Source organism: Falco punctatus (genome assembly GCF_963210335.1).
Source record: "Falco punctatus genome assembly, chromosome: 2".
Lineage (NCBI taxonomy): Eukaryota > Metazoa > Chordata > Aves > Falconiformes > Falconidae > Falco > Falco punctatus.
Window position 1 is genome coordinate 58137550 of NC_137581.1, and position 24268 is coordinate 58161817.

General features: G+C 39.6%; 1 protein-coding gene across 2 annotated transcripts in view; it reads left to right on the top strand.

The window, feature by feature from the left end:
* PCCA (propionyl-CoA carboxylase subunit alpha) overlaps positions 1-24268 on the top strand; it is a 291871-nt gene that overhangs the window by 206461 nt on the left and 61142 nt on the right. For both annotated transcript variants that reach the window (XM_080377685.1, XM_080377686.1), the window contains one exon: positions 12003-12101. In XM_080377685.1, coding sequence (XP_080233811.1) covers positions 12003-12101 — 99 coding nt within the window. The remainder of the gene's footprint in view (positions 1-12002; positions 12102-24268) is intronic.

The following is a 24268-nucleotide window of genomic DNA, read 5'->3' on the forward strand; positions in this document are numbered from 1 at the left end:
AAAGTCAGTAGCAAGCCACAGTCACCTATTTAAATGTAAGTAGCTGGAACCATGAGGAAATACTGAATTCAAAGAAGTGTCTATTCACAAGCAGTACTTTTATGCCTTTTGAGTGAATTCACGGTAATCAGTTTATTAACATAAACAATGCAGTCCCATTAACTGCTAAGGTAAATAGCGTTGGATGTAAACATCTTTCTGACATTGCTACATGACTTGATTTGTTCTGCTTATGGAAACACTTCAAAACTTTTCAGCATTTCCTCCTTTGTATAAGTTTGCAATATCTTTTCCCTGCTGTGTCGGCTTTGCATCCTTATCCCTTGTGCACTGGCCAGTGTTCTTCCCTTTTCCATTTGCCATTGACATCTCTGGAGTGGTGACATTCTTACTCCCTTTCCTGGGCTTATTTTAAAAGCTATTGGAGGGGTTTCTAAAGAGGGAATATGCCTACTATTACTCCTGGTAATTCCTTACAGTTCTTTCTTTTCCCTGTAAGATGGCTGGTGTGTTTTGATAAAAAAATGAGTATTGTTGATTTGGTGCTGGTCAAACATGCCCAAGGGAGACGATTCAAGTGTGTGGTTGGGGGAGCAGGGAATGATAGAAGGGATTGGGTAAGCATCTGATGATGCTGTTATTTCTGAGCAGCTTCTGGAAAGTCATCAGTGAAAACACTTGCTTTGATTTTGAAGTCATTTAAATTGGAAACTATTCAAACTATGGGAATGGGTTTTCAGGTATTTTTTATTGCATCTAGTCTCCTCTTCCTTAATGCTTATTTTTATTTCAGAAATGAAAGTAGCTTTTTTATCTTCTGGTTGTAAGAAAGAAAAGATCTCCTACAACCACAGTTTTCTTGTACTTGGGATATAGCTGGTCTAGCTGCCCTTTTAGTATTTTCCTTAATCCAGTGGATTGATAAAGCATGCAGAAGTGTTCCCTTTAGCTATTTGATTGAAAGACTTGTATTGGATCGCAGATTATATCAAAATAAATTTGGCTTTAAAAAGAATCAGGTTTGATTCCGTGATACACTTACTGTCCTGAAGCATCTGGGGCAGTTTGGGGAAGATCGCAACATTGGATATTTTGCATGTAAAGCTTTTAGTGTAAGTGGTGAATAACCTTGGGCTGGAGATCTCTGAAGGACTTGTGCTGACCTATATCCTGTTGTGACAGCTGAGAGCAGCAGGTTGGAACTGCTGGATGAAATCCATACCCAGTTGCCCACTGTACTTTCTTCTTGTCACTACACAATGTCAAATCAAAGACACTTTTTTCTTTTTTTTCTTTTAGCTGTTGCTTATTCTAGCTGTTTACTAATTTGAAGAGAAGATAGCCTTGCTGCCGTAGTAGTGCAATGGAAAAAGTAATTGAAATCAATTGCAAACTCTGTCCGGTGCAAACATCTACCCACCATTAGCTAGGCAGAGGTAGAGTACAACTTCCAAATATAACAAAGTGATGCTTTTCTTTCTCATTAGTTATTTTGGAGCCTGCTGATTCTGTTGGATCTCTGTATCAAGTTGTAAATGGTGTATGAAATAAAATACTTTTCAGTTTATGGATATGGTCCTCATGATTTCAGATTGCTGTGGTATGCTTTGTTTAGACTGGACATGGACGTCTACCTAACACATAATTCTCAGTTTAGAAAGGAGATAGAAAGGAGACCAGTAGGAACTAATTATTTTTGTGTTCATGTTAGGGATATGTGTGCATATGTTGTTCTTCCTGTCTTTTTTTTAAAGATAATCTTCCTAATTTATATTTTTGATGATATTTTTCCAAATAGATATCTAGGTAGTGGTACTGGGAGTTCCTTGATAGCCAACATAAATTCCCACCCCTCTCTCCCAATTAATAAAACAAAAATTAGAGAATTGAGTGTTTTGATTGACTTGTCAGCAGCAGCACATTGGCAGCCAAGGCAGGAATTCATTAATTCTTGACTCTAAGCTTGAGATCCACCTTCTGGTGATAACGGGGTCTCTATTTTAAAAAGTAACCTGTTCTTAGCTTGTGTATCCTTATCACATAACTTTCACTAAATGAATATATGCATTAGATGAATGCTTTCATAAATAAATAAATATATTCCAAATGTTCTGTATCTAAAATGGTAATACCAGTTTGTCTGTCATGTTTTGCAGTGGCACTTTGGTATGATAATGTCATTCTACTCTTTGAGAATTTATACTGCCAAGTTGGGGTAGGGCTTGGGATCCCTGTGTGCCTCTGAAGTGAAAGAATGGAAACTGCAGCTGAAAGTCATTTAGGAATCAGGCTTGCTTAGTGATTTCAGTATTCAGGTATGAATCATGACTGAAAAGCTGCTAAACCAGCACTGTCTACCTTATCACTCTTTATTTTCCTAATGTATTTTTAACTCCCAGCATAATGCTCTCAATGACCCAGAATCTGTCATGGATCAGTATGCTAGACCCCTTTTCAAGATAGAAAATAAGACTATCCCCAACACATTATCCTACTGGCCAAGGAAAGCTGGAGTGTAATGCAATTTTGCAAGTGCCTTGTCTGCATGTGGCATTAGCAATCCTGTTTGAACCACCTGCACTGTTTTCCAGCCATCTAGAAGCAATACCCGTAGCCAGGCTGGAATGTATTTAGCTAGGCAGAGCTAGGGTGTTTGTCTCAGTAGAGCAACTGGAAAAGGGAAGCAAGGCATGTTCTTTCTTCTTTTCCACACTGATCCTATAACAGTAGAAACCTGTATTCCTCAGACTAGCTTTGCTTTTTGTGTCTGAAGCTGTTGCCAGGAAATGTTGATGATTTTTAATAGCTGATTTATTTTTTTTGCTGTATTTTTAATTTTTAACTTTAGTGGGCTCAGGTTACAAATAGGAAATGTCATCTTAGTAACGAGGACACAAAGAAAACTGTAGTAGTAAACTAAAGCATTTGCCACAGTGGAGTGTTTTTGTTGGGTACAGCCTGTCTATGGTTTTCCAGAGATGATCACTTCCCTGACGGATGCTCAGAGACAGCCCTTGCTGATTAGAGGTGATAGAGGCCATCACGTCTCTCGTTTTGTTTTGATTCTCTTGTTAACAGGTGTCGGCTCCTCAGCTTGTATGCTCCTTTCCTTGGTCTCTAGGCTGGCATGCTCCCATTTCTAAAGTGAGATATACCAAAGCAGCTAATGGTAATTTGCATCTATAAGAGCTGCTTTAAAGGAAAGAGAGAGAATTTGAATGTGTGCACGTGTTTGCTTTATTCTAGTGGTTATGGGCTATTTGCTCTTCTTGTGATTAAGGACTGCCCATTCTATGAATGTGCTTAATACTTTGAAAACTTGAAAGGAATGATGGCACCCCACACAATGTCAAAATGTCCATTTGAAGTAAGAGCCCAGCAATTCAGATCTTCTGGTCTTGTTCGTAGCACGTAAAAGGCTGCCTTGATGATACTTAGAGCAAATGAATTTCTCTCCTGCAGTCATGCACTGAATAAATTGCTTGATCTAGTTTGGTACAAAAGGACATGATCTATAAATAGTTAACAGAGCTTTCTTCAGGACAAGTGATCTATAGACTGGAACTCTCTCTTGGGGTCTTTTAAAAAAGTGCTGATATGAACAAAAGGAAAGTTTGTTTAAAAAAAAAAAAAAAGAGGCCTTTTTAATGAGATTGAGACTCACATACTTTAACTTCCTTTTGAAAGCATCTGGCCAACCACTTCAAAAGTCCAAAAAGCTAACCTTACGGTCACTTGAAGAAAAGAAGAAAAAAGGTCAATCTGTTAATCTGATGTGACTATATTGTCAATAACTACAAGGTGAAAATGCAAGCTAAGCCGACTGGTTAATCTGAGTCAAAGAAATTGCTGTCATATAAGCATTGGTGAATTCAGTTTTTATTTGAAAGCCACCATTTCAGGCTTAGAGGAACTTCTCTTTGTGACATTTTTATGAGTTTGTCAGTACGCCGCACTGTTGGCCACAGGGTCTCTCTGTCTTACTTGCTTTTTCATGCACTTTTTTGACAGCTAATTCTGCAAGTTTTTAGACCATTGCTAACAGTCATAAGCAAAACTTTTAAGACGTTTTAGTGTCCTAAAGGACTTACCAACATCTACCAACTTTGGTCATGTGGCATTCTCAGAAGAAAGCACAATTTCATGGAGATGAGCCCAGTCATCTTGAAAGTGGTGTCAGTGTGGATTTCCCTGGAAAAGCCTATATGACCTGTGCATGTATAATGAGGGTTTTAGTGGCAGTGTTGCATGCAGGCCAGGGTGGTGGTGGTGGCAAAGTGACTAGTGCATGTCACTGGTGTAGGTGTGAATCCTATCAGTGTTTTCAGATACATGCTAGTGTGTGTATGCACCACAGCTAGCACAAGGACCAGCACCAGCAAGGATGTATGTAGTGTGTAAATATGACTGGGCAGAGCTTAAGAAGCAGAGATATGTCTGTGCTCGGGGGCCAGAAGTATCCTTCGCTAGAGTGAGGAAAAGACCATCTATGTTTCTAGATTTGCCATGAGTTTTGGGAAAGCAAGTCATTCTGTGCATACAGAGAAGCTGAAAGTCAAGTGTCCAGACTGTGAAATCACTTGGCAGGTGAAGGCTACTGACTTAATTAAAAAAAAAGTTAGCATGGTGACAGCACGTTACAGACCACCTGATCTAGGTGAGGCAGCAGACTAAGACTTCTTTCAACAACTGGAGGGAATCTGTGTCACAGAATGTGGTCCTCATAAGGGAGGGGCCCTGACATCTTCTGGAAGTGCAACATGGTGGGATGCAAGGAGGAAGAATTCTGAAGAGTGTTTGGAATAACTGGTTGATACTGGTACTGGATAGTGAATTGGTATTGAAACAGCTGGATCTGCTATTCACTGTCAAGGAAGAACTGGTTGAAGACATGATAATCAATAACAGCCTTGGCTGTGGCAACCATGAAATAAATGATTGGCGCTGAGGATCCTGAAGGGAGTGAGGAACATGATTAGCATGGTACAGACCCTGGACTTCAGGCTCGTGGACTTGAGCTTATTCTTTGTTTATTTAGCAAGTAGGGAGAGCTCCATGGGAGACCGCTCTAAAGAGCAAAACTGCTCGGAAAATCTGGCAGGTCTTTAAGGACAGCATCCTCTAAGTGCAGGAATACTCAGGAAAATAATCACCTTTATCAGGAAAACAGCCTCGTTAAGAACAGGTGTAATGGCAGAGCTCCAGTGCAAAAAGGCAGCATATGAGAGGTGGGAACAGGGACAGGATACAAAAGAGGAATTAAGAAAAATTGTCTGGGCATGGAGGGGTAGTGTTAGGAAAGCTAAAGCTTATAGTAGTAAGGAATGTTAGGAGCAACAAGATCAACTTCTACCACTGTCCTAGTAATAAAAAGCTGAAAAAGGGAAATGCTGCATCAACAAAGGTATTACGAGTGATTTGATAACAGCAGGCACAGATAAACCTGAGACACCTAATGACATCTTTGCTTCAGTCTTCAGCAGCAAGGTCTCTGTTATTAGTGAAAGAGTTCAGGGAGGAGGCCGATGCAGATCAAGTCAGCAATTGGGAGAGTTTAATGCATGGGAAGCTGTGGGACCAGACAGACTGCATCCAAGAGTACTGAGAGAGCTGACTGATGCGGTAGTAAGTCTGCACTCTATACCTTTGAAAGGTCATGAAGGTTGAGGGAGGTCCCTCATTACTGGAGAAAAGCAAATGTTGCGCCAGTCTTCAGAAAAGACCAAAAGCAAACCACATGGAACTACAGCCTGTGTCAGGCTCGCTCCAGTCCCTGGGAAGTTCATAAAGTGCGTTCTCTTGGATCACGTTTCTGGGCACATAAAGAAGGTGAATAGGGAACAGTCAGCATTAATTTACTGAGGGCTGATCAGCTGAGAGCCTTCCGTGATAAATTGACAGGATTTGTGGACTAGGAGAGAGCAGTGAATGTCATTTACCTTGACTTTAGCAAGTCTTTTGGCACCATCTTGCACAACCAGATGGATAAAAAGCCAGCTGAGTGGTTAGGCTCAGTGGGTCATGGTTAATGGGTCGTACTTTACTTGGAGATCACCAAGGGTCTGTATTGTGACCAGTCCTGTTCAACAACCTTATCAGTGACCTGGAGGAGGCAATGGGAGCGCACAGTCATAAAATTTATGGAAGACGTAGAACTGGGGAAACTGCTCAGTACAGTCAAGGGCAATGCTGCCACCCAGTGGGACCTAGACAGGCAAGAGGAATGGGCTAATGGGAACCTGGTGTAACCAAATTCAGTATCTTTCTGATGGACACAGTTATCTGGATGTGGTCTGAGTTTTGGGTAAAGGGGTCAAATCACTTCCCTCTGTTGGCAGAGTTAACAGAGCCTCTGTTAACAGAGCGCAGGGCACTGTTAGCTGCCTTTGCTGCCAGGGTGTGCTGATGACTCATTCATGTCCAGCTGACGTCTGCCCACATCATCAAGTCCTTCTCCACAGAGCTGCTCCCCAGCCGGTCAGGTCCCAGCCTGTATCATTGCAATGGGCTTTTCCTTCCCACATGCTGGACTTAATGATTAGTCTTGAATGTCACAAAGTTTCCATTAGCACCTTCCTCCTGCCTGTCTAGGTCAGACCTGACTTAGTGCATGTGAACTGTTTGGCCCACTTGTGTGCCATCTGTAAACTTGACAAGAGTACGCTTTGTCACCTCTTCCAGGAAATGACCCTGAAAAACGTCGAACACTTTATGGGTAATCAGACCCTGGGTCACCGGCAAATCTAGTCCAAAGAAGAGGAGAAAAAGCACATACAAGAAGGAGCTTGCTTTAATAAGAGCTGCCCACATGGGAAATCTTTATGGGTTTCTTTGCATTTATGAATGACCACATGCGAAGTACTGTTTGATAGTATTTCCTAATGTGGCAGTTAAGACTTCCTTTTTATTCAAGGTACTTGAAGACAATGTTGAGGGAGTTAGAGAAGATTGTATAGGAAGATCAAATAATTGTCAGGACAACTCTGCAAAAGGACCAGAAGTCCTTACAGCCTCCAGGTGGCTGGTAGTTTCCATGATAAGGAAGTGTGTTGTGGTTATTAACTTTGGGAATATGCAGAGAGATGCAAGGTAGTGTTTGAGCTCTCCTGCTGACTGGGAGAGAGTTTTTTATGTTGAGGACTGGCAAAACATTTTACAAAATGCCTGGGGTTTTGTGCATCATGCTTCTAAAGGAAGCCTTAGACTCATTAGCCCCATAAGACTTTGCTCACATTCCTAGGGATACGTGGGTTTGCAAAAGGTAAGGGATGATAGCTTTGGCAAAAGATAGCTTTCACTTGCCTTTTCCATTCTGCATGCTTTTCTATTAGCTGGACAGTAGATTAAATGAGAATTTCAGGAATTTTGTGCAAATTGGGAACCAAAAGCCACTTTGGCTCGATTTGGCTTAGTCTGGGATAATTGCAGACTTAACCGTTACTGAATACTGCTGCCTGCAGCTGAACCTTCTATTGCCACACCATGCTATGAGGCCTCTGCCTGCCCCCTCTTCTGCACAAGAAGGAATACCTATCCTTTATCTGAGTCATAAAAATGAAAAGAATCTCCTTGCTATTTTGGCATGGGTGGTGTTGTTTAGCAGTGATGGAGATGAAGAGGCTTCTGCCAGAGACAGTTACTTTTCCTAGAGAAGAGGACATCTTTACTCTGTGTAGGCTTGAGAAAAGTCTTCAAACATGTATACTACCTCATGTTTACAACAGTGATGCTTACTACCATTGTTCCTTCCTTGCAGGATGATTTTAAGGTGTCTGTTTGTAGAGTCCTTGCTGCCTGGTGGATGTGCCTTAGATTTACAGCTAAATTAATGCCAGTTGAAGGGATTGAGTCTATGACACTGAATATTCGTAAATCTTCTGTGAACAGTAATGTCTGTTTTCCTGAAAGGTAACATCTTCGTGTACAACTGTCTTGATCAGAGAAGGATTTCAGCAAGGCAGATCTGCAGAGAAAGATTTTTCATTTGGTTGATGTGATTGAGTAGAGAATGCCATTACTTCTGCTGTAGCAAGAGGTGGAGTTAAGGGGTGTAAGGAATCGGGGTAGGGGTGGCCTAACCCAGTAGTTAGGGTCAGGACCCCAGGCCAGGAGTTAAACCCAAAGCATCAAGTTGAAGTCCAGTTAAACACTGTGCTGGGAGGCAAAATTAGAAATGTGGGCTTAAGTCAGCAGACTTTTAAGTTAATCAGACTCGAGGCTGGCATGAGGAACCTCAGGCATAATGTTTTGAAGCATCAGGCAGGAAACAAATGCTTGGGCTGCCCTCCAGTCTCCTGGAAAACCACCTTCATTTCCAGGAGAAAAAAAGTGACATGTGCCAGATGTATGCGAGACTCTGCATTAGTAAATTAACAGGGCTATAACACTCAGGCTTGTGCTGCCTTCTTTAATTGCCTGACATGCATATAGAATGCCAAATGATGTTCTCTAAAGGAACTGAATGCAGATTATGCTTTGCAGCTCTGTGCACTATTGGTTAGCTGGTACCTATCATGCTGAACATCAGGAACTCAGTCCACAAGAGGTGAAGGGGCTGCTACTTGTGTAGTTCAGGTGCATGCCAGCTAAAGTCTGCAAAGTTGTGACAGTAGAGTAAGCTGTTGACCTTTTTCTAGCATCGTGGCTTGGACTTGTCATTCTTCTTTCTGAGACCTCATTTACAATAGCTTTTGAATTGGAAATAACGGTAAAGAGGACCATGGCTGCTTTTATCTTTTATGCCCTTACACAGGGACAGACAATCCTGTTTAAAATAAAATAAAATTCACCACCCACATTCATGTAGTGTAGCAATGGTTCAAACCACCATAGCTGCTATAGAGTAATCCCCCCCCCCCCAACATGCATATGCACACATATACACACACGTGCATACGCTTGGAACTGAGTAGTTGCAGCTAAAGCTAGACTATATAGCTGTGGTGTAAAGCACAATGTGACCCGCTGCATGAATGATTTGATGGGAATATCCCCCCTACAGTTCAAGTTTTGGTATCTGTTGAGTGATGATTTGTTTATGGTGTCTTATGAGCACAGAAATGAAATAAAACAGGAAATTATCAATGCAACTCTTCATTAGTCATCCCTGTGTCTGTCTCTGCACCCCCTTTCCCCCCCAAGACTAAAGCAAAAAGACCCTGGTTTTGTTGCAGCATTTGTTAGGTTCTGTTATCATATCAATTACTAGAGGAAGAATGAGGGCAAATGCAGACTTCTGACAAGTTCTTAGAATATCTTATCTATTCCCCTACCTCCATCATCTAACCTTGCACAGCTGTTGGCTGCCAAGCTGCAGAAGGAAAATTTGCGCCATTAGGTAAAGCATCAGTTTAATTTCAACTCCTATCTGTTGTTGGGTTCTTCTGTTGGTGTTTTCTACCCCACTACCCCCGACTTTCCTCTCGTTTGTAGTGAAAGTAACATGCTCATTACATGATAAATGTTACCCTCCGTCCCTGTTCATTTTCTCTGATGGCTTGACCTCCTGGCTTTGTCATCCTACCTGTTGGAGCAAAGACGAACAACTCCCTTGTGATCCTCTTGGCTTCACATCATCTTCCCCAGTTGCACATACTATGGTGAGCCCCAGGTGAAAGTAGTTAAGAGCCTGTAGCGCTATTCTGTGAGAAGACTGCTGCAGTTTATGGGGGTACACATTACTTCCAATAACACTTCCCCCCTTCCCTGGCCCTTTATTCTTTCTTGAACGGGGAGAACATAATATAGGCAATATATTGTCTGCAGGTTTTTCTACTGCATGTAAGTAGCCATAGTGTTCCTAAAGTGCCACTGTTTGTTTAGACCTACCATCTGACTGCTTGCATCTCTTCTTTCAGGGTGGTTTCCACCAGAAATTTTTTGATACCAACATAATCTGGACTCAATGATGGCTAGACTTGTATAGACCCTTGTGAGGGATCTGAACAGGTCATTTACTGCTGTGACACACTTGGTTTACTTTTCTTTTGTTCATCTGTACAGTGACAAAAGAGCTAATGATTAAGTTGAGTTTGTTGTGGAGGTATTGACTTGCATGTTGCCACTGGAACACCCTTCACCTAGGACTATAGGTATCAGCTATAGGTTTTCTGCAAGGCTGTGTGTAAATCCTGCAGTGCAACAAACATGTACGGTTGAAGTTTTTTTGGTGGCCAGTAGTCTGGTATGCTTTCATGCTGTCTGCTCTCGTTCCCTGGAGAAACACGGTAAATGTTTTCAGATGCAGGTTCCAGCGCAGACAGTCTTTCTTTGGTTATAGTGATAATGACAGGCAGCATTTTAAATAATTGCCTTATCAAAGTTCAGTTGGTAATCAAAGAGGGTTGAGACACGGCACCAGATTTGCTTTTTTTTTCTCCATTTGGAAAGTCTTTTCCAGATATTTCTGCTGTTCTCAATAAAGACTGTATTTGCTGAATCAGGTTTGCTGAGAGCGAGCTAGGTTCACCAGCATGTTCCAGCTGCTTTGCAGTGCTCTGGCAATGCAAACCACCTGCAGGTCTGGTCTAACTCAAGCCAGGTTTGTGGCTGGTTTGCATCACTGGAGCAGTGTAAAGTACCTAAAGCATGCCGGCTAATCTGGCCTGTTGGTGAAATATTATAAATGACTTGTTTTTCTTCATGTTCTTTATGTGTAACTTTATTTCTAGTTAAAGCCTGTTGAAATTGAGTAGATTGCATCACTAAGACAGATTTTGTGTTTGAAACTGAAGTCTATAAAATCAGAGTTTTTTTAAGCCAGAGCTTTTTTTTTCTTAAGAAAATTCTGAAATAAAATTATCAAATTATACAGTTGCTTGTCTGCACTTCTCTGTTACGGATTTCTTCTAAGTTACAGTTGCCTGTTCTCATGATAAGGTGGAATAATGATTGGGTCTGAGATCTAAAAGAATAGGCTTTTTAAGTTTTATTTTGTGAAATCTGGGTTCAGCTTTTATTTTAAATGCAGTAATTTTCCTTTACTGAGAATGTATGCAATATTTGTGTCATTATCAATATTATCTGTAATTTACTGATCAAAAATATTTTGGAGATTTTGAGAGAGGAAGGAAATCAGCCAACCATTATTTTTCTTCTGTTTATAGTAAAATATATAACTGACACCATATTCACCAACCCTGGATAGCATCATGAGTGTTCAAAACATGCCACAAATATCAGTCATTAATTATATTAGTCCATGTATAGTAATTTTTTTTTTCATAATCCAGCTCTTTATCTGAGGCTCTTAGTGTTGAATGCATGATGTGTGCTTTTAAACAGTATCATACAATAGAAGAATGACAGAAGTGTCATTACAGCTACTCTGATCTATACTTTCTTAAGAACTCAGAATTTTTGCTCTTCACCTAGAAACATTTTTGTATAAACATCATGGGATGATTTTTTTTTGAAAAAATTCTTTCTTGGATAAACATTGGCATTCAAGTCAGAAATTGTATTCCTCTGATCAGCCGTATATTGGAAGAAAACATGACAGAATTTGTGAAGTTTTTCTGGACTTTGAGGCAAAACACTGAAGAATTAATTACTGCCTCATATTAATTAAGATAACAATGCAAAACCCCTTCATTAGAAGCATAGGAAAAGTTCTTCCTTGGTCCTTGGAGAGAATATTATATGCAAGCCCTGTTGTGTGGGTTGCAAGGTGTCACTGGAATTTATATGCATTACTTGTCTAATTGCAGTAAATGTAGCATGTCCAGATAGGTTTAAAAGTTGGATGGCTGTTTGTTACTTGCTGGAAATCACTTGAAACCTTGCTACTCGGAGGCAGCTGTTCACAGGTCCTTCACCTCTCCCCAGAGATAGCTGGAAGACTCTGTTGTTGGACCCTGTCTTTTATGGCAGAAGCAGTAAACATGACAGGTTGTTTGGGAGCCATCTGTTTTAAAATGGTTGCTGCTTTGTATGCAGTAATGAACTTGAGATCAGTTTTCTGTCTGTCTTCATAGTAACAGCCTTGTTTGGTGTCACAACAGGTGGAAGTTGATGGGATGAAACTAAATGTGACCAGCGAGTGGAACCTGGCTTCACCCTTGTTGTCTGTCACCATTGATGGCACTCAGAGGACTATACAGGTAAACTCACCGGTGCTTCGTTTGTGGAGCTGAGATTACCAGAAGCCTTTGGGTATATAAATGATACAGATACATGGCATCTGAACTTGCTGCATCATAAAACCTATGTGACGATGTGCGAATAGTATAATCTTTCTTCTTTGAATGCATCCAGCACTTGCTTCAGTAGAGTGAACTTGTCTCAGAGTTACTTATCTAGGGTTTTGAATATCTTTCTTTTAAAGAGAAGTTGCTTATTTTAGACAGAAATTTACCCCGCTTTCTGGGTTCTCTTTATTTAATGGCTGTGAGGAGATAGAGTTTCTTAATCACTTAAGAAATAAAAAATGGCTTACTGTAAAAGACCCCAAACAATCCACAACAAAACCCAAACAAACAAAAACCAACCAAAACCCGCATGGGGTCCTGCAGTAAAATTATTCTCTTCCTTGTGTTTGGATCCTGTGTTTTTTCCGCTTTTGGGCCTTTGCAGCTTGAAAGTCACAGGACAGTGAACCTCCCATGTAACACTTTTTAAATATACTTTTATGAAAAATTATTAGTTCCATGATTTGAGAAGAAAAATGTAGAAAATGTCCTAAACTTGTGTGGCTCTAAGAAAAGAAGACTAAAAAGATTAATGTAGTTGTATGTTTTTCCTTCTGACTGCTAATGTGTTTGAAACCAGTTCCAAACAATCAGGTGTGCCTTTAACTACCTTGTAAATTTTCTGAAGGTAATGCTAGTCAGGATCTATATATTTGTTGAAAAATCATTTATTTTTAAACTTCCATTGATCCTAGTAATAGTGAAAGGCAGGGTGAAAGGAAACAAAAAATAATCAAAACTTTTGGAGTTACTGAAAGTGTTTTCCTACATAAAACATTATCTATCTCCTATACATTTATCCGTGATACAGTGATAAAATTTCTGACAATTTACAGTGAAATATGTGAATCTATTTTTTCATTTTCACTCCTAGTAAATTACCTAACTGGAAATACTATTTTTGCTTTGAATTTAAAAGATTGCAACTTTAAGATAAAAAATACTGTCTCTTTCAAGGTTAGTGTTGACTGAGAGTGAAATTTTCATTACGTGCCGTAGTAAATTCTGGGCTTAAGTTTTCTAGATTTCTTGGAAGGCTAATGCCAGCTTCAGGACTTGTGTATATCTTAAAATAATTTTCTATTTTAAAGTTTGTTTTTATATTTTAATACTGGTCCATTTTGGTGCTGTTTTATAAAGTACATTCCTAATTTCGAATAGGAAACAATACTGATGTATGAATATATAAAATCCATTTAGGAGAAAAGCATTCTATTTAGAATGGATAACTGTATTCAGAAGGCCTCGTTGCAAGCTAGTAACTGTATGGATAGATACAGATCTCAGAGTATAACTTAACAGTAGTAAGATCATTTAACTAAAAGTGCAATATTTGAACTGGCACATAAAATTAGTTTCAAAATTAATGATTGTGAGATCTGAGCATGCTTTCTTCTAGGAGCTGAGCCAGCAATAGTTACTTGCACTCCCTGAGTATGACCAGACTGTATGAAATACTGCAGGGCTAGCCACAGCAATGAGCTGCCTGTGTGGCATCTATCTAACAGAATGTGGAATAAGCACGTATGTTGTTTCTTTCTCAGATTTTATCCATAAGTCTTTACTTTTAGCAAAGAAACCCAGCTTAAAAGTTACTAATCTTTTAGTGTATAGATGTAAATTTATGGGAACCTTAAACTTGATCCCTGATATCTGCTCACTGGAATCTAAATTGGTTTTTTGGTTATATATTTCTGTAGACTTGCCCCACTGCAAGAACCAAATTAGACAAGTGTATTCCTGTAGGTCAATTTGTCTCCAAAAGCAATTGACCCCTGAGTCTTGAAGTATCTTCTTTCAGCAAGCCTCAGCCCTAGAGCCATTTAAGCAACAAATATGGATGAATTGAATAATTCCAGCTGTGCTTTATTAATTTTCAGCCAATCTAGTTTCTCTTCATAGTTGGTTTCATTCTTCTAAATTTGCTCAACCAAATACAGTCTTTGTGAACATTACATTTCTTTGAAGGTTTGATTTATGCACCTTCAGCTCGATCTTGCAGTCTGGCCCCAATCCAGCAAAGCACTTAAGCATAGAAGCAGGAAATAAATAATTTTAAAATGTTTCGGCTTAAAATACAATTATGTAAATTATAGTCTAGACATTCAAATTGTTGCATATCTGTTGCACATTTAAAAATAAGTAATTAAGCGTTCTCCTATATTTTCACTCCTCTGCTAAAGGCTCAACGTGTATTAGAGCAAAGCAGAGCACCAGCCCTGCCACAGAGTTAAGAAGGGCCTATGAGTTTAAAAAAACAGGTTTTCTAGGACTATTTCTAGAGTACGGGACCTGGGAATACATCTGACCACCTGAGGAGAGGTATGTGCCCTGGTCACAGTCTGTCTAGGGCATATCAGGGCACAACTAGGATGTGTGGCAGCCCCCTCCCTCCCGCTTTTGTTTCCTTGGCAAGGAAGCCCATCTGTGTGCAGCAGATGGGCGCTGCGGAGTGCCTGGCCAGGTCCCCAGATGATAGAGAGACCAGAACCCTGGGGTATACTGCAGGTCCGCACGGCTGCAGCACGGGGGCTCGGAAATCTCTGTGCTGTGCAAGGTGATGAAGTGATGAAAACTTGGGATCATATGAGCAAGAGATTTCTGAGATACAGTCTCCAGGGATGAGGGTGTGGGCAGACCCCATAGCATTTCTTGAAGTACACAGATTTCGTCACGGGTTGCTGTTGTTGTTTGTAGTAGTTCCTTGGCTAATCCCAGTTTCTCAGCATTTTCTCCAGTTGTAACTAGATGCTGCCTATCATTTGGGGAAGCTGAATTCAATGCAGTGAAGCGTAGGATTTTGTTCACCAAGCAAATTGATTTTTGTGTGCAGAAATATGTTACCAAAATGGTTTTCCCTACCTGCTTCCAAAGGCGTTAGTGGCTCAGAATCGGACTTATACCTAACTACTGTGAATTTGGGCTCTGCCTTGGCTGAAAATCAGAGAAGTAACTATAGGTATGTGGTTACAATATGTCTTCCTGAGGATTCAGATTTGGAGGGATTAGCTGTTAATAATTGAAAACACATTTAAAATACGTTTATATATAAAACATTATTTGAGTATGGTACAGCCTTTCTGGCCATATTTATAGTAAAAAATAAACAAATAAATGAGGTGCTTAATGGTTCTTGTGAAGAGTGACTGGAAAAGAGGAGGCTGATTGAGTTGCAGAAAAGAGCCATAAGAACTCCAGTGGAAACTGGGAGGGGGAATGGTAGTTCAGAATGGTATCCTGGAAAGTAACAACATCTGGGGGAAAGGCAGCAGGCATATTTTAGGCCAAGAGGGCATTTTTATCCCTCTGTCTCTGCTCCCATATACAAGTAAGCTGGATTTCAGTGAGCCTGTGCCTGCAGAACTCATCATCTATGACCTCTTCTCTCGCCCTGTGCATATAAACTGGGGAACAGGTGGAAGGAGAGAAGAGAGGAATAAGCTGCCTTTTCCGTAGGGCTGAACATCTTCTTCTATTCCCTTATGTAAATCAGAATCTAAGGGGACCTCAGGATAGATTGATGAATCCACGAAGTCCAGCAGAAGGACTTGAACCTAACTGCAAGTCTGTCCTTACTACAGTCAGGTTCTGAGTAGGTACCTGCTACTGGGACGCTGTGCAGGAAGATCAGATATCTGCAGAGACATAAGGTTGCCCAAGGAAAAAAAAAAAAAAAAGCATGTAGGAGATCCTAAAACTCGCTTTGCTTTGGCACTACTTGTATTTGGGCAAGTTCTCTACAACCACACCATTGAGCATTCAAATTCTGAGGCTGCTCCACAGCAACACCACGCAGACAAATTTTACAACTCCATAGTGCTCTTAAATGCTCCGCTTTCATTTGATCCCATCATCAAACACTCGATCCATCCTTATATACCATTTACTTGCAGAAAGTTCCCTATAGCAAAAGGATCCGAAGCCAGAATCATAGAATGATTTAGGTGGAATTATTTGTTACCAACTTTTGCCAACGCTTTTGTACCTCTTTCTCATATCATATATACCCAGCCTTTCCACTGACATATTGTCAGCCCACACTGGTCTCACAGCGCTGCTAGCTTGCTGTAAGGAAACCTTCCACCCTCTGAAGATAGCATAGATGTTCTGCCCGGAGCCTGGAAAACTCTTTGTGGGTTTTGGCAGCTTCGGCAAAGCAATTTTACAGTGGCATTGGTGATGCCTTCTCTTTGTATTTCCTGACTTTCAGAGGATTGATCTGTGGTGAACTGAAGCTCTGTAGGACATAGAACTCAATTGGACAAGGTCCTGAGTAGCTCAATATTACTTTGACATTAGCCTTGCTTTGAACAGTGATTATGGCTACTTGATTTCCAGAGGTCCCTTCCAGCCCAACTGTTCTGTGACTGCTGGACATCCCAAACTCTGCAGTAAAAAAAGTCTTTATTGGTCAAAACAATATGTAATTTAAGAGAGTAATGGAATTACTAAACAAAATCATGCTCCTGTAAAGCTGACATCTACTGCGTCAAGCTTTAAGTTTTTTTGTGAACAAAATAGATGAAAATTCATCAGTGGAATTTTTTCTGCTTACAGTGTTACAGGGATTTCAGTGATGGCATCACTTATTTTTTTTCATTTATTTATTGCATCAACAATTGCAGCAGGAGGAATATATTCTACATCCTGCAATATGACAAATTTAAGTGCTTCTCTGATACAATATTTCTTTTGATTATTATTTTGGTTGTTTCATAAAATGAAAATGCTGTAGGTTATGAAGCCTTTGTTCCTGGGAAATGTCTGACAGAACAAAGCCTATGCCCAAGTATTCATTTCCTTCAACCCTGTGGAGACTTCTTTTTTTCACACACACATGTAATTTTTTAAGAAAAATTAGCTATATTTATTTATTTATTTATTTTTACTGTTTTGAGAACTGGGGTGTAATCTGTGATAATGATACATTGTATAGGTTTCAGGTCTAAAGTACCATTACTTCAGCGCACTCATTTTCTTAAACCCTGAAAATTATTTTGGGGAGCTTTAGTGAGCAGTATATGTGAAGACTGCTTGACAGTCTGTTCTTTAGCACTGTGCAATTACTGCCCGCACTCTGCTGTTGTCATTTACCCATGATTTCAGGATTATTTTTGCTAGGTTGTTTCTAGAAGAGGGACACACAATGATTTGCAAATAGGGCAGGCATTTGGGTATACTACATCTGAATAGCTGGCTATACTGTTGGGTAAAGAAAAGCCGGAGTGTAAGATTCCTGGTAGTCCATACTGATTAATTGGTAGCTTACTCCCTGGCTTTGTTTCAGCCTGTTCCAGTTATGGCTGACCTAGAAAAATCTGGTACAGGTTTATGCCATGCTGTATAGACCTAAGCAGTGGGACTGAGGTAGTTATTGCCATTTGGCTTTGGCATCAGTCCGTGGCCCTTCTTTACTTAGCAGTACAGAAACACAGGCTGCTCATGTTTTCTTTTTTGCTCATCCAGCCACAGTCATCTGAGAAAATGGACTTCGGCCTTGAAACTCCAAAAATGATCGGTGGATATGATACAGAGAAACTGCTCTTTATCGCCTCAGTTGACACTCAGCATTTGAGACAAGTGCAAACAAGCTCTCAAATATCCATGTACAAGACAAATACAAAAGCCTGTGGCACATGTAGTATGCCTTGCTGTGTTTACAGCTTTTAAAATTATTTGGAAAGTATTAATATGTCTCGGTCAGGGCACTGTTATTGCTGTTACTTCTTTCCCTGCAGTTGCACAAAGCGAATGATGGATTTTGGCAGGTTGGTTATTGCAGCCTTAGTATTGCCCAATAATTGCTATGGCAGTGTCCTTCAGCTTCATTTGAATTCCTCTTAGTCCCTGTGTTGGAAGAGACAAGCAGTTCATGTCTACGCACTGTGTCCATGCTGCTTGTATCCTCATCCTCACTCAGTTACCGCTTTTCAGTGCTGCAGTGTTGTTCCTTGCAGGGTGTCTTTAGGTCTTCCTCTCTGAACATATCCCATTTCTGTTATCTCCTTTCTGAGCTGTGGGGACCAGAACTGTGCTCAGTGTTAAGAGTACAGACAAAACCTAGATTTCTACTATAACTTCATAGTGTTCGCTGTTTATCTGTTCTCATTACTAATTTCTAATACTTATTTTCTCTGTTTTAACCATAACCAAGCACAGAGCTGATGTTCATATTGAATTATTACTTCTGGCTGGTAACGGCTGGGGTGGGCATCATGCATCAGCCAGCATGCATGATTCAGTGCGTATCTCCTAGGTGTACTTGGAAAGACCTGGGTGATCTGCTTTAGCTAATTATTAGATAACTCAGCTTGTTGAGTTTGTGAAAGTTCCTGTACAAGAGAACTAGTAATTGTACCACTTAGGTTTCATCGTTTGATCATGGGTGACTTAAGGTAGGACTGAGACTTCCTTTATTTCCCAAAGTTGTAGGGAGAGGGAAGCTGTGTAAAAACTGGCCTTTTTGGTGCTGCTTGCTGTAATTGCCAATGATGCATATTAAAACAAATACTACTTTCATGGATTCACTGTCATGGGTGTTTGCCAAAATTGTTAAACTTACTGCTTTTTAAAATGAACCCTGAATATACTTGTAGCCTATACAACAGCAGTATGGCCAGTCCCTGAGTCATGAAGCCTTCAAAATTATCGGCTATCCTTTACTGTCATACCAGAGTATTTCTATTAATGTCTACTTTAAATAGGAAGTACCTGAATCTCATGGGCAGTCTGCAGATGTGTGCGAAATCGTTTTAATTGAAGGCTGACTCCACACCGTTGTCCATGGTTCAAATGGAGAATGTGTGAAGGGAAGGGGAAAATTAAAGGAAATAAAAGATCATAAAATTACAGAGCACTGCTTTTTTTTTTTTTTTTCCTTAATTAAGCAGCAGAAGCAGAAAGCACATACTACCACCCCTGTCAATTCTTTCATGAAAATGAAATATTTTTTTTTTCATCCAGGAAGGAAATGAGTGATCAGCTGCTATGCCAAATCAACCCCTCTGGAATTTATTGTCCACTTTTCAGAGAGGTCTTCCACAATAAAGCTCTATCTACAAATGACAAACTTCTCCCTTTCTTTAACCTTATGGGATTAGTTATATCCTGCGTTGTTCAAGGGGTTAATCAAATAATGTTAGTTGTCACAGTATCTCATGCCATATTTTTTTCCAAAGGGGCTATAAATTTTAATGACAGACATTCAGGATGAATAACTATAAGGGTTCTGTATGTGTCCAAAGACCAAAGCATTGTATTCAGTTGTTGACAGACATGGTAGTTTTATGATATCTAAGCCTTGAAAGACAAGGAATAGTTCTCTTGAACACGGTAACACATTCAGAGAGCAAAGAGGAAGGAAGAGGAGGGGCATCAAAGAGCGAGAAAGGGCTGTGGATCCTGCAAAGGCTCTGTCTCAGGGCAGTCACAAACGTTACCAGATCTGGAATCACATGGCAGTGTATTGCCTGCACACTGTCCCCCTGTAAGAGCAAAATGTATTACGGTATGTCAAAACAAGGGTGAATTTTCTAAAAGTTTTAGTAATTTTGTGATTTTAATATAAGAACAGCTAAAATTTAGAAGTTCACAGGGAGATCTAAATTCTTTATTATTGTAAGTAATTGTAAATAGCTGGAAATGTTGGGCTGAAGTAAACGTCCTTTAGATTCATTCTTTACCAACACCAAATAAACAGTCTTTCCTGTGGGTTGTTTTTTTGGGTGGTGTTTTTGTTTTGTTTGTTTGTTTTAAAGCTTCTCATATGCTGCTTTGTAACAGCTACCTGCCTCAGAGGGTTAAAGGAGCACATGGACATGCTTGGAAGGTGCTCTATGTATATGTAATAGCAATACTGCAGTAGTATTAATATTAAATGTTTGCATGTCTAAAGCTTGGCAAAAAGAAGCAACAAGTGACATTAACTTTGGTTATCACCTAAAGAAATATTGGGAAGGATCTGTGTTTCCATTTTTCTGTTATTGGGAGAGCAGAAATTCCTAAGCCATCTACTGAAATTGAATCCCGGGCATTAAGAGAATGGTTCTTTTAAAAGTAGTAATGTGGTGCCTCGGCCCCTTAGAAACTGCACCTGCACCATTATCTGTGTGGATTGATGCCCTGTAAGCCATTCACACTGTGTTTAACATCTGTATTTGTACTGTTTGGGAATGGATACCATTTAGTCCCTGGAAAGGGACGGAGGTAGCTTGCAACAGGTGCTCGGGAGGCCGGTTCCTCAGCATCCTGGCAGCATTCCTTTTAAAGGGAAAGACTGCTTCAGTGCAGTGCCATTTACATCAGGCTTGGACATCTTTCACATGTCAAAATGCTTCATACACAGCAGGGCTTGATCATCTCCTTTGCCACTGGGTAGATTGCTGTCCTTGGACCTGGAAACCTAAGAACCTGGAAAATGTAGACATGCCGTGAAGAAGAACAGCGAACTGAGGCTTCATTTGCTATAAAGCGTGATCTAAAACTTACAACGGCTATGGGTAGAGCACCATACAAAATCGGACTGAGTTTCCATCTGTAGTTTAATGCGCTAAGGAGAGGAAACGATGGCACCACCAGTGGAGAATGCTAAACTGTGACAAAAGCAGAGTGAACCCCTAAGTGGAAAGGCTTGTGAGGCAGCAGCAGTCTGACAATATAGTGTGGTGCAGACAGTCTCTGATATGTGAGAAAGCTCGATCACGTTGCGAGTCTGGGATTACGTCCCTAGTTGGGATTTTGCATAGTGGAGAGGGAGGGCTGAAATGAAGTTCTGCTTTCTGCAAAGGTTCTAGCAGGAGAAGGAAAAGGAGACTGATAAAGCCAAACCAATCCTCATATTTTGACAAGAAGATGACTTCATGGTTTCACAGCTACTTCTGCAGTTTTCTTCTCCTCTCTGACCCAACCATGGGACTCCAAAGATGGAAGTGACATGGGTGGGTGATGGAACTTTCCAGATGTCCAACCACCTTCACGTACACAAAATCTTACAGATGAGGTACTAGCAGATGAATCTGCTATACCTTTACAAGTTAAGTCACTGTGGTCTTTTCCCCTGACTTCCCCTATTGTAAGAGTAATTTGTTTTTTGATTAGATCTGTCTGGGGATGATTCTGGCCTGCATTTTGCTAGGTTGGATTTTCAGGAATTTATAAATATTGGCCCAAAAGTGGATAGTGTTCTCTGTTTGAAGTTTGTGGCATAAGATGTTTAGAATTTCTGGTAGCGACCAGTTGAAATGAAGCTATAGGAGTTGCAAGAACTGCATTCTGAAAAACAGCACCATGCTGGGAAACTGCAGTGTTTCACTCAAAATTTTGTCTGTATAGGTTTTCTGACCTTTTTTTTTGTTTGTTTTGTTGTTCTGTATAGTCTGATACTTGTTGTCTGACTGTTAATGCAGTCATGCCATGGCTTGAAAAAGTTGCAAAAAACATTTGCCAAGTGACAACCTGTACATTTTCTGCAACAAATGGTCTCCAGCTTTACTTTCAACAAATAAAGGCGTTATATAGTAGTTGAAGATAAATCTGTTTGAGAAATGTATATATATGATTTCCTTTGCCAGTTTGTATTCATTTTGACTTGACACATTACCTTTTTTATTTGTAAGCAAAGCAAAAAAATTGCTTTTGGTCTGTTGGAGTCTCTTTGTTTTGGTGTCACTCCCTCCCTGCAGCTGCTCCCCTCCAGTAGCTTGGGGAGCCCAAGATACCAGAAGATTTGTGGAAAATACTCTGAGATCTTGTTGTTGTCTAATAATGTTGGTTTAGAATCTCTTTCAGTAATATATATTTTATGTTTGGCTGAGCTGCTTTATCCTTGTTCATGTAAGGGTTGTTATCGTTTTTATCTGCAAGTGCTCATCCACTGCAAGCTTAATGCAAAGCTGATTGTAACCCTACTGCATCTTACGATGAATAGATCTTTGATACTCAACTAAGTGGAAATAATTTTCTATGGCAAAGCAGAAGAATTTAAAGTCATATCACACTAACCTCTGGTAATTTACTGGGATTTGCAGATTAAAACAATTATTTGTGAAATGACTGTGGTATAGCATGTGCTTAAGATAGAGGAGGAAAACGGAACGCATTTTGTATGATTGTATACACGTCTATTTTTATATGTGTGCATAAGCATTTTGTTTGTATATACATAGCATATGCAGTATAGCATACTGTAACCTGTGTGTGTAAAAATACATATAATATTTATGTAACACTCACACCCATTTGACAGCTTTGAGACTGCAGATGGATTTTTTAAGTTGTGATATTTTTCCCCCCAAATTGATTTAGCTTGTTACTTTCTCATAAGGAAAAAAATTATACTTTTAACTAATATTACACTGATTAAGTTACTCTGAAGCTGTATCAGTTGAATCAACCAGAAGAGCATCGGTTATATCTAAGATGACATAATTGATGCCAACAATGTAATTTTACTGTTCTGGCAGGTAAACATACAGTGATGTTTTGTCTTTGTTTAAATGGTAGACTTCCCTTGCTTTTTGGTGTAAACCTCCTAGTAAATAATTTGCAATTTATTAGGACAACAATGACTGCATATAATTAGCTATTCTCTTTTGTTACCTCTATATTTGATTACTTTCCTGCTATCACATGCAATATGAAACCATCTATTATGAGGTATAGAATATGTAAATATCTAACTTTACAAGAGAAACTGGAGACTGGTCCTTTTTCTAAAGAGGTGGAAAATAAAAGAATAATTGTTAACCATGTCCTTTCATTTTCTTGAAAACATCAATTACATTTACAAATCCCAGAAACACAAGCCCACCAGTGGAACAGAAATAACTCCTTTCAATATGCTTCAAAAAATCTAATCACATCTAACAGCTGAAATTTATTTACAACTGTAATTTGAAACATTAATTATGATAATGTGCTGATTCTTTTGTAACATGGTTCTCAAAAGCCTGGCAGTTCTCTTTTTGGTCTTGATGTAACATATGTTTTGTGACTTGGAGAATTTCTCTACCTTTCTTTCTTGGTTGTTTTTTTTTTTTTTTTTAAATATACCCAGAAGGGAAATTTATTTTCTATTTGTTAACTGTTTTCCTCACCTTCCCCGTTATTATTCCCACACCCCCCACCCCCGACCCTTACTGACTGTTAATTCAAGAGATTGATTTTAGTGCTTATACTGATTCTTAATGCTATGAACAACTGAATGTAATGCTTTGTATTTTGGACACAGGAAACAGTAGCAGTGAGGATTTACTATACTGTGGTACCAGTGTACTTCAACAGCGTCAGAACAGGAAAAAGGCTGCTTCTATCTTTGTCTTGGCTTGAGACTATGGCTTTAGAAGCTGTCTTCTTGATATACACACATACAGATATATTGGGCTTTATTAAATTGGTTATTAAATTATTTTTGAAAGGGCTTGGTTTTTGCTATGCTGTCTTATTTAGTTGTGAGTAAAGGGACTGTGTGTGAGGAAATACTTTAATGATTTTGTTTTCAGTTGTGAAAAATAAGTCAAGTTGTCAAGATACCTGGCTTTACTTTGAAAGCCTTTAAAGAAAATGACAAAAGGGCTCTATTTTTCTTCTTCTTCTTCTTCTTCTTTTTTGTTGTTGTTTTGTTTTTTAAGTTGTGTTTTTCTGTGTGACGGGAAGATTAGCCAAAAAAATGGAATTTTTATTAGGACATGAAAAGGTCTCTAGTGACCCTTGAAAGCGGACAAAAGGGTAGCACAATAAGTGACAGAACTCTAACGAGGGTGGAGGGCATTCCAGGAAAAAAAGAAATTAAATCCTTTAATTTTTTTCGGCTTGCCATTTTCTGACAGCTTATCAAGTGGTTGGGACTTGTTTGTTTTGGCATGTGGTTCATTCATTGTAGGCAGCCGGTACTTTGTTCTTCTTTGTGGTTTTCCAAAACCTGATTGTGTTTATCCTAGACTGTGGGAAAAGTGTATATTCCTGTTTCCTTTATAAAAGTAAACGTCAGGTTTTGTATGAAATTTTTTTCCCCCTTATTTTCCATTTCATTAATCATTATTGTTGAAATATGTCAGGCTTTGGCACATCATCCTTTGTTTTCA